Source organism: Solanum pennellii, chromosome 11 (genome assembly GCF_001406875.1).
Source record: "Solanum pennellii chromosome 11, SPENNV200".
Classification (NCBI taxonomy): domain Eukaryota; kingdom Viridiplantae; phylum Streptophyta; class Magnoliopsida; order Solanales; family Solanaceae; genus Solanum; species Solanum pennellii.
This window is the reverse complement of record NC_028647.1, coordinates 14,574,135-14,584,408: the sequence shown is the minus strand read 5'-3', so window position 1 is coordinate 14,584,408 and position 10,274 is coordinate 14,574,135. Positions and strand designations below refer to the sequence as shown.

The 10,274-nt window shown below is 33.3% G+C and overlaps 2 protein-coding genes across 7 annotated transcripts; one reads left to right on the top strand and one right to left on the bottom strand.

Annotated features, from left to right (window-relative positions):
* Positions 1–560: 560 nt before the first annotated feature.
* On the top strand, positions 561–1,052 carry LOC107003692. Its single transcript, XM_015202002.1, has one exon. The coding sequence runs from the start codon at positions 561–563 to the stop codon at positions 1,050–1,052; it is 492 nt and encodes a 163-aa protein (XP_015057488.1).
* Positions 1,053–3,835: 2,783 nt separating this feature from the next.
* On the bottom strand, positions 3,836–10,034 carry LOC107005077 (myb family transcription factor PHL7-like). 6 transcript variants are annotated; one of them, XM_027913101.1, is made up of 8 exons: positions 9,878–10,028; positions 6,935–7,159; positions 6,491–6,703; positions 6,066–6,142; positions 5,915–5,957; positions 5,708–5,765; positions 5,424–5,496; positions 3,836–4,628 (listed from the first exon to the last, which is right to left on the bottom strand). In XM_027913101.1, the coding sequence occupies exons 3-8, from the start codon at positions 6,618–6,620 to the stop codon at positions 4,098–4,100; spliced, it is 912 nt and encodes a 303-aa protein (XP_027768902.1). In that variant the 5' UTR covers positions 6,621–6,703; positions 6,935–7,159; positions 9,878–10,028; the 3' UTR covers positions 3,836–4,097. The 6 variants fall into 6 exon arrangements, with proteins under 6 accessions (XP_027768902.1, XP_015059051.1, XP_015059049.1 ...); XM_015203565.2 differs by having other exon boundaries at positions 7,055–7,159; XM_015203563.2 differs by lacking the exon at positions 6,935–7,159 and adding an exon at positions 7,482–7,581 and having other exon boundaries at positions 9,878–10,021.
* Positions 10,035–10,274: the final 240 nt, after the last annotated feature.

The window sequence follows — 10,274 nt, the reverse complement described above, 5'->3', positions numbered from 1 at the left end:
TTCTTATTGTTGATGTCATAGAATTTGAATTTTGAAAAGAAATTAAAAAAAAAGGGGTGGGGGGGGTTAATCCGCCCCAGCCTGTGACCTTCTAGGATTGGATTGGATTGAGCATTTTTAGACTGAAGGGTCAGCACGTCCTAAGCCTTCTAATTCCTTGGCCCACAAAGTTTGGGTTGGGTAGGGCCGGCCTTCCCCTTTTAACAACTCTAGTTATATATAATTGGTATTTACCAAAAGTGAAATCAATTACTTTTAGCTTGATACATTAATTTAATTAGGACGCTTGATATTATAAATATGATATATTGATTTATTATTTTTTTTGATACTAAACACATACTGAAAAATCTTTTGTATGGATTTTAAAAAGTTTTCATATATGATTGGGAAAAGAAAAAGGATGCTGTAAGAAAGCAAAATAAACCGACTTGGAGGAAAAGTTACCATAAATATATGTATATGAAAAAAAAATTGAAATAAATTCTCAGAATACCTCCTTTCTCCTTCACATCTCTCTCCCGCCTTTTCTTCTCATTTTGGATCTGAAAATTGCAGTCATGGGGTACCATTTCCATCCATCTGCTAAAGAACGACTTCAATTTTTGCTAAGATTTGTGGCGAAAAGTGCGATGAATGATGATGGATTGATCACGACAAACTTAGATGTGTATGGTGAAGAAGAGCCATTGGAGATTTACAGTCAGGGAGTACCCACTGGAGGATTAGAAGCTGATGATGACGACTATAGCTATCGTTACTTCATCACAAAGAAAAACAACAACAATGGCAATTGGAAACAACAAGGCGAGGAAATCCCAGTTTTCTTCAAAATAGGGAATGTATCAACATCACTTGTTATGGGAACTAAGAAGAAGATGCATTATGTTCATGAATTTGGACATTGGATAATGAAGCAGTATGAACTCTCTCCGGTATTTTTTAGTAGGTTTGGTGAGGATCGCAAAGAGTATGTTCTGTGTGCCATGAAGAGGGAGTACATTGACGAATGTACTTTTGATGACCCACAACCAGCTGATGAGGATGTGTAGTAATCTCTTGAAATCTGTATAAACGCAATTAGATATTGCTGTTAATACTGTAAATCTATGGAATAGCTGGGTTTCCTGCATCTGTACCCAATTGTTGTGGAGGAGGAGAGTTTGTAGAATTTGATCAAAGAAAAGATTAGAGAAGAAGAGAATCAGAAAACCAGAGTAGTGCTGTAATTCAATTGGAGACTACTTTTCACAAGAAATTCAATTTTAGTGAACAAAAATGCATATTGTGCATCTTGAAGATGAATAGCAGAAGCAACAATTTGATCAATTTTTGTAGTTTTAAACCCTTCTTTGTCAATAATACATATGGCTTTCTAAACTTTCCTATAATAATGCTGCATTAAATTGTTGCTTTACTTATGCAATAACCCATACAAATTCCTTGTGTTAATTTGCACCATTCGTATTTATGTATTTTAAAAATTGATTGATGAGTAAATTATTAAGGGCTATACTTAAATTGGACCTTTGAATATCTATCTAATTCACAAATGTTTGTCTGAATTTAAATATTACGTGCTATTAATTAGATTTTGAATTAATGCAACATTGAAAATTCATAATTGTCTTCATGAAATTTCAATATTATTATTATTTAATTATATTTGATATTTATTAACAATATTTAACTAAATAGCAGAGTAAAATTGTAAGCTAATTTGAAGACTCAGTTTATTTCTTTTTATTTGAATTGATATGGATATAAATCACCTCAGACTATTGTCTAGTTTGAAATTAAAAAAACAATATATACAAAATATAACATATTCAAGGCCATAAAAAATCTTTTTTAAGAAAATAAAAAGAAAAACCATAATAAGTGTCATTATTTATTATGTATGAAAGATTTTTAAAAAATTATTATGTATACATTCACCTCAATTCTTATCAATTGAATTTTGTACTGTTTTATTTCGCTAGGAACATTAATAATTAGTGAGTGTCAATTATTATATAGTTGGAATACTTAAACGTATTCTACTCTTCTTATTTTTTTATTTTTTTTTTTGTTTATCAAACTAAAGAGCATATGATAGATTGCATATTATAATTTAGTGATTTTATATTTATGTGTATTAATTTTGAAGAGACAATTTTAACTATTATTTAATTATATTAAATATTTTATTTACTACATTTAGTGATTTTATATTTATGTGTATTAATTTTGAAGAGACAATTTTAACTATAATTTAATTATATTAAATATTTTATTTACTACATTTGGATTAAGTATAAGGATAAAATCGTAATTAACTTTATAAATAGGAACATCCTACTTTTAGTAATTTACTAGCTCTCGTCTGTACTCATGCTAATATAAAATTGGGGGGGAAAATCACTTAATATTTATACACTTGAGTTGTTCAATAAAAATACACAACAATGCAAGTTTCTGAAAATAGTGTGATTTGTTAGTCCACAATACTTGAAAAATTAGGATGAATATTTATCCTATTAAGGACAAATTCTTCCACAAAGTACTCAACACCTTATTTGTAATTTTTGTTTTACCTCAGTTTTTTTCTTATATTTTTTGGTAGTCCTTCCAATATTTATTTAAGCATTTTTTTTTTTTTGGTTTGCCATTATATTTTGTATTTATATTGCTTTTATTGTTTTCAATGCAACGAAGCTCTATTAAAATAATTTCAATAATGCAGTTCTTTAACATTATATCAAATATGAGCGTGACAATTTTTATTGCAATACACATTGTTTACCATTATATTTATGGTTTATATTTTGAGGATCAATTGATTTTCTATATTTCAATGTGTATTAGATTAGATTGTTAATAGTATATACAGTTGTAATCAAGATATCACCTCTAACTCCCGAGATGAGAACTTAATTAGTTATGACTCATAACTAACTTAACTAATTTTTCTTCCTTGTTACTTTAACACTCCCCTCGAACTTGGAGGTCTTGATCTTTTCTAGTTTAAACCCTTCAAGTTACTTCTTTTTTTGTCCTTAGGAGGTATGAACATGTCAAAAATTCCTAGCTTGGACTTTAAACTTTATTAAGTCCCACTTGGTATTAATGTATTGAGTTTTGATCAGAGTTTGTAGGGATGGAGCACAATATGTTTATTTGATTTCCATGACAACAACTATGATCTCGTTGTTAATGGGCACAGTAGCAAGTCCTTGTCCTGGTTGGTGTTTGAAAATTAAAATAGTAAACATTACTTTTAATACTGCTAAAAGACTCTCTTGGCGAATGCTTTTGATGTGGCAATGCTTGGGATGATATGGCAAATGCATACTTGGCTCCATCCAATCCTCGATCGAGTCTCAACCATAGTGTTAGTTACTTTGCTGCTGGGTGGATGTTGAATGCTACAGCAATGGGATATGCCAGTGATGAAGTATTCTTAATGTTTGGAAATTTGTTAGATCAACGAAAATGTATTGGAAACTAGGGATGATTTGGCAAATAGTGTTTTACTTGGCTCAATCCAATCCTTCAACAATTCTAGGTGCTTTCGACTCCAACTAATGAAGTCAATTGACTTTTACAACACATAACTATTGGACATCACCCACTAACTAACTTGTACTGACATCTCTAATGTCATAGAACGATCTTGAATGATGAAATATATATATATTTCATAGACAGTCGTGAATTCATAGTGCACAGTAGCATGGTAAATTGCATTCAGATGAGATTTGATGGTACATTTAAGTTTGACTTGGCTAACTAACTCCCCTAACCCGAGGCACGTAACTGGTGTGAAGAAACCCTAAATACTGTATTGTTCATGTACGAAAACAGTGTCCCTGGCATTGTTCCCATTTCTCAGAGCATCATTAGTGCAGACAGCAAGACTTTACAACTTCAAACCTCTAAATGATAAAGAAAAATCCTAAAGTTTTAAGGCTCTCATTAAACAATATTACTACATGAGAATAAACCACATTTAATCCATACCACATTCAGTAAGCAAAGTAGCTTCTGTCACCAAATCACAACATATATTTTCACACTACATAATAGCAGTTAAATTGAAGTCCATGGAGTAGTAACTATATGTTGCTTCCACGAACATTTGGTCCTTCATTGCCAAGAGACAACCCTGATGAGAGATTGAATTGCTCCCTCGCCACGAAAACAGGATTTGGTTGCTCGTATCGTGAGCTCAAGCTCGACTCTAATATCTGGTGCGGCAGTAGCATATCTGCTTTAGTAAATGTGCCCACTCTTTGTTTCTTTGATGACCTTTCACCTTCAGAGCTATTTATTGGTGAAGTCTCGCGGCAACCAGAATCAGGAGTAAGAGGCTCATGTTGCGAGGAGAATGATTGATCAATAGAAAGGCTCTTGCTACGGCCATGCTCTTGTACAGACGTATCAATGTGAGGAGACACAGATGTTGGTGCAGGAGTCCCTGGATCAGTCCGGTTATCGGAATCTAGACCATTGTCACCTGCTGCTGAAGGAGTCACCCCAGAATCAGGAACTTCTGCGAGAACTCCACTGAGCCGCTGTTGTTCTTCTATTATCTTCTTCAAGTACTTCCCTTGTGCTTCAATTCTAAGTTGTAGCTGTCTTTGAACCTGTAAGGGTAAGAAAGGAAGTAGGTGAGAACAAGTAACCTTCAAAATCCCTAAGAATTAATTATAACTTTCAAAGGGAACTCTTGTTGGAGGGTGTGTTCTTTCATAGGTCCCACACAACTTCCTGTTTAGCAAACTGATGATATGAGATGAAATCAAAATGAAACAAGTTATCCTCATACAAATATCAGTTTACCCAATAAATAGTCCAGGTAGATTTCAAGGGAAATGTTTTAACATGCAACTAAAAGGACACTTCATTTGGTAGCAATCTCCATAACCATAAGTATGTGCTACGGCCATCAGAAACAAAATATGGGATTTAGGTGTGGTACGTAGGAAAATGGATAGTTAATTACTTTACATGTTCTCATCTGAAATGGAATGTTTTTAATCCAAAAGAATCTAAAATGGAATGCAAGTAAAAGAGCTTCTTTCATGTCTACAACGGATAGTATAGAGTATATATGACAACATTTGAGGACTAGAGAAATTTAAACCAAAGATGAGAAATTTAAGCCTCAATTAATGTATTAATGGAACGTACCAGAAGAAACATCTTTCACACGCATGTTTGTTTCAATGGAAAGTTTAAAATAAAAGTAAAAGTTAATAATAGGTTAAAATCAGGTGCGAAAATCTCCTTAAAACAATGGCAACTGTGAGAAGACACTCTCAAATAGGTAGAAAATAACTTGCAATCAAATGGTGTGATTCACTCTTTGTCTCATGCTTTAATTATCCAAAAACATTAATTGCATTCGAAATGTGTACAATAAGTCCAGGAGAACATACCTCCAGTTGCTCGTGAAGTCTCTTTTGGACCTCCATCTGCAGTTTTAGAGCCTCATTTATCTGCACACCAGTCCTAGAAAAGAGAAACAATTCACATTATTAAAATCACAAAAAAGTACGACAGTCTTAAGAAGATTTTTCAGCTAAAAAGGCAAGATCATTCAAATTTAGAATGCATAGGCACTAGTGGGTGTATACAGAAAATTAGTGTGAAACTGTAAATTATGAGACATTCAAAGCTTGCAACTTCATAAACTACCAGCAAACAGGGATAATCTACTCACGATGAACCATCCAAACTGGAAAGCATGTCTCCTGATTCTTTCTTGTCAGATTGTTTCCCTTGTAATCACAATTGCAGGCAAAAAATGATATCAAAAAGTGTGTTACTGGAGGATCATCAAAATCACCACATTTTCAAAGGAATTAAGTCTCTTTTAAAGCTTTAATAAATAAACGTAGTTGAAAATTTTAATTCTAAAGGACCCTACCATCACAAGAGGAATCTGGGAGGTATTTAGCAAGCCGATATTTCTGAATGAACAGGCAAATAATGCAAATCAGTCATTAAAATGAATTATTTCAATTTAAAGAAAGCATGAGTCACAGTTGGTTCTGAATATTTTTCTGCAGCATGTATACCTGTAAATGGCTTTTTACATGGTAAATTGTTAGCCCTTGCACACCCATGACTCTAAGAACACCTTTAGGGGTAGCCCCTGAATCAAAAAAAGAAATAATGTCAGAACGAATAAATGATCAAAGCCCAAATGTGGAAATACAGAATCACCCCTGCTGCTGATTATTTCTTGTTATGGAGTTTTCTCTGTACCGCATGCATCTAGAGAGCATAAAAACTGATTAATGGAAAAATCTAAACACACAAATTATTATGGGAAAGATCACAATTATTTATGCTCTACGTAACTGCATTACATATTGTTCAAAGAATAAAATAGAGGATGTCTGCCTCGATAGCAACTCAAACAAGGATCCCTTTACCTCGGAGCTTTTTTATTTATTCTTCACATAAAAAAGAAAAAACACAATTAAACTCGAGATCTTACGGTCTGGGCCACCAAGTTGTGCGACGGCATCAACGAAACGTTCATGTAGCTCATGGGTCCAACGCAACCGTTGCTTTGAAGCAAGACTAGGATTGTTATTGGGGTTGTTTCCTTCATTTGCTGGGTCCATTGTGCTGCCACCGCAATATAATATCTGACTATATGTCACTGTAATGTTTTTGTGAACTAAGCTTGAACAAGGACGCCTGTAGCCTGATATGCGCACAAAAATCAAAAGATAAACACACTCTAGAACATATCTTTTATTATAGTATTAGTAATTCTTCCATCAACTAATTCTCTAGTAAACATTCATCAACACTGGGTGGAATTTAGTCACTGAGATGTGCTATCTAATCATTATGTTCTGTGAAAATGTAAATCTAATAGAACTTTACTCGGTTGACCTTACAAATGATAAAATACCACAGCCAGTGTATTTACCAGCATCTAATATTTTCACATCATGTATTACATATATAGATATGAATATCTAATGATTAGCAGCATCAATATATTTTTTCTATTTTAACGACGGTGGTGTCTGGACCAGCTTGCCCACACCTCAACTATTACACCAGGTACATGCTAGCTCCCATGGTCCCACCCGCCCAGCTGTCCAACTAAGACCATCTGGGCTTACACAGATGGGAAGAAATCACCTAGGACCTGTTTGAAAATAACTATAATTACTAGGATAGTAATATCACATCTAAGTAATTATGCAGAGTAAAAAATAAAAGTTACATAACCTGTTTTCGCCATAACACATAAATCATACTTGCAGTGTCATGTTTGGTTGCACATGTGTAATTACATAGTTGATATGCTTATACTTTTAACTAAATACACTTTATAAAAAGGTAAATACACTTTTTATGTTGTTGTTGTTGTTGTGGAAATAAGTTCCAATGTATGACAAAAGTATGTGTTCATACAAAATATTTTTGATGAGAAAAGAAAAATTTTGAAAAGTCACAAGTGTAACTACCACCAATTCTGTGCCCCCATGGAAAATGGATTGTGTAATTGCTTCCCTCAATTACACCGAATTCCATGCTGTCCAAACAGTGTATAACACCCAATTACACCTAAATTGAATGTACAAGGTTAGCTTTACAAACAGGCCCCTAGTGTTCTTGCCTCCACTAGGATTTCATATCTTCACAGAAAGAAAAATCATAGCTAGATCAATTTTCTTAATCTATCACGAAAATTAGGATGTATAAATTTGATGGGTATCTTTCCATCCTATAATGACAAGCAACGACAAGCCAGAGGAAAAGGAAAAACACAACTTTCCACACATCTTTGGAAACAAGTGGAAAAGAACAGTGTTCACACAACTTATAGAGAAGTCATAGTGAGTGTTCTGCAGATATGCATGAAAGTCTATATTCCTAAACATCAATAGTAATTTACCTGATTCTGAAGTGTGATATTGAGAAAAATAACTTATTACCAAGTTATGCAGAGTGAACAGAGAAAACTGGGCTATTCAGTATGCAATACATGGTTTGCCGGGTTTATGAAGTTTCACATTACAAAAAAGGGTAGAATCAGTTTCTACGCAAGATGGATTTTGGTTTCCGAAAGCAAGAAAATAGCTAAAACTGAAGACTAGACAGAATCGGCATTTAAAGTCAAACGATTCTTTGTTTAAGTTCAACAATAAAGTAAAGGAAATTATCCTGCTCTCCATGTACATACACAACATGGAAGAAAGAAAACTGAAATACGGCGGGAGAAATGAATGTGAAGTTGGTTGAAACATGAGGTCTCAAGTTCAAATACCAGCTAAGTCTCTTCTCAACTGTCCTAGCCTTGGTGGACAAAGTGTACATGTGTTGGTGGGAGGTGGCAGGTATCCCTGGAATCAAGGTGCACGAAAGCTAGCCTCCTAGACATCATACTTACCCCCAAAAAAATGTGAATTGAGAAAATAAACATGTCAAAAGGGAGAACTTCTGCTCTGCTCAGCCAAAAAAGTATCACTTCAGTACTATACGCAAATATCATTAAGTACTTCTATCTAAAGCATTATCTGTATTATAATTGTCTCTCATGCTGGAAATTGAAAACATGATCTCATGCATGAAGGAACAAGAAACTAGAAAAGGTGAAATTTTGGAAGTATTAAAGTTGTTGTATACGTTGCTGGAGAAACTTAATAGATGGCAAGCTCAAAACTATTAGCACTTGAACAATAATCTGTCAGTAAAATTAACATTTGATATTTTGATAAGCTTTCAATATACCCAGCATCATTGAAAAAAGCAAGTACATGAGTTACTAACACATCATTCAACCTTTGTTGTAACTTTAGTCGCGACACAATTATGAAGCAGCACCTCTGCAGACATGATGATACTCAACAGGCATAAAAACCATGTAATTCCAAATTCCCTTCATCTACTTCAAATACACTGTTTGATCTAAAGTTGTGTTTTCCATTTCGGATGCATGAGTTTGAATAATAAGCTAATGTTAAGGAGAAATAACAAAAATAATATATAGGAAAGTACTATTGATGTCGAAAAGACCTGCACAATAGAAGTGCTTTCATTAAATCCGACGTTACCACCAAGCATTCAAAGTTTCCAACAGCCCAAAGATTAGCTTTCAACTATCTATCAATAATTAACTCATCATTAAGGAAACATTCTTAACCCTTTATGAAAAATGGAAACTGCATAATTTAGCAAACTTCGATAAAGAATTTCCTAGAACAACTAAAGATCTCCCATTTTTGTACCTACTTCTCTAAATTGAAAGCTTTTACCACTACTACCTCAAGAAATTCAACAACAGAAGCTAAAAATCTCTGAATACAAAAGATCCTTTCATTTCACTAGCTTGGCAACATGAAAGTAACTTAAAAGATATCATTTCAGTTCCACCATGCTAGTCAGCTCCTCCACCTTATCAAAAGCAACCCTAGTTACATGTGTACAAATCACACACCGATTCCAATAATTCAAAACCAAAACTTCATTCTAGAACTCCTACCATAAAACTCAACAAATTTTCCTTCAAATTCAGCTAAAATGGAAAAAAAATGTTGAAGAAAGCACACGTATCTTTACAGAAGAATAGAATTTCTCAATACTAAAAACCCTTTTCATTTCAGCTACAAGACGAAACATAAACATTTTTCACCTTCCATAGCTCAGAATCATACTAGTCAACTCTATAAACGATAATATGTATCCCAAACAAATCCGCAAATTGCGATAATTCAAACCCTAAAACTTCACTTAAAACTCCCACAGAGCAAATTCCCCCATAAAACTCCACAAAATTCACCAAAATTTGCATCAAATTTAGCTAAAAATGACAACAAAAAAAGGAAGACATAAATAAGCGATCTTCACAAGAAAAACTTACAGTAACGAAGAGAGCTGAAAAAGATGAATCTTCGTTTTCCTCTTTGATGAGATCTTCGAATTCGATCCTCTCCCTTCTTCTTCTGAGTGCAAAGTGAATTTTATTTTTTTTAATTTTCTGATATATTCCTTTTTTCATGAAAAATTAAAAAAAAAATAATAATAGGTCAAGATAGGTCTGTTGCTTGTGCCCGTAAGACTGCCCGTGCTGTCCGAGGTCAAGAAGAACATTTTGATAAATAGTCCTTCTTTTTCTTATTAAGCAAAAATATATTTAATCTACTGTTCCAATTTATAATATATCATTTAATTTTGACGGATATTTATTTATAAAATTTATATATGATTCAAAATATTTAAATCATATACGAATAAAGATAAATTTATTTAAATCTTGA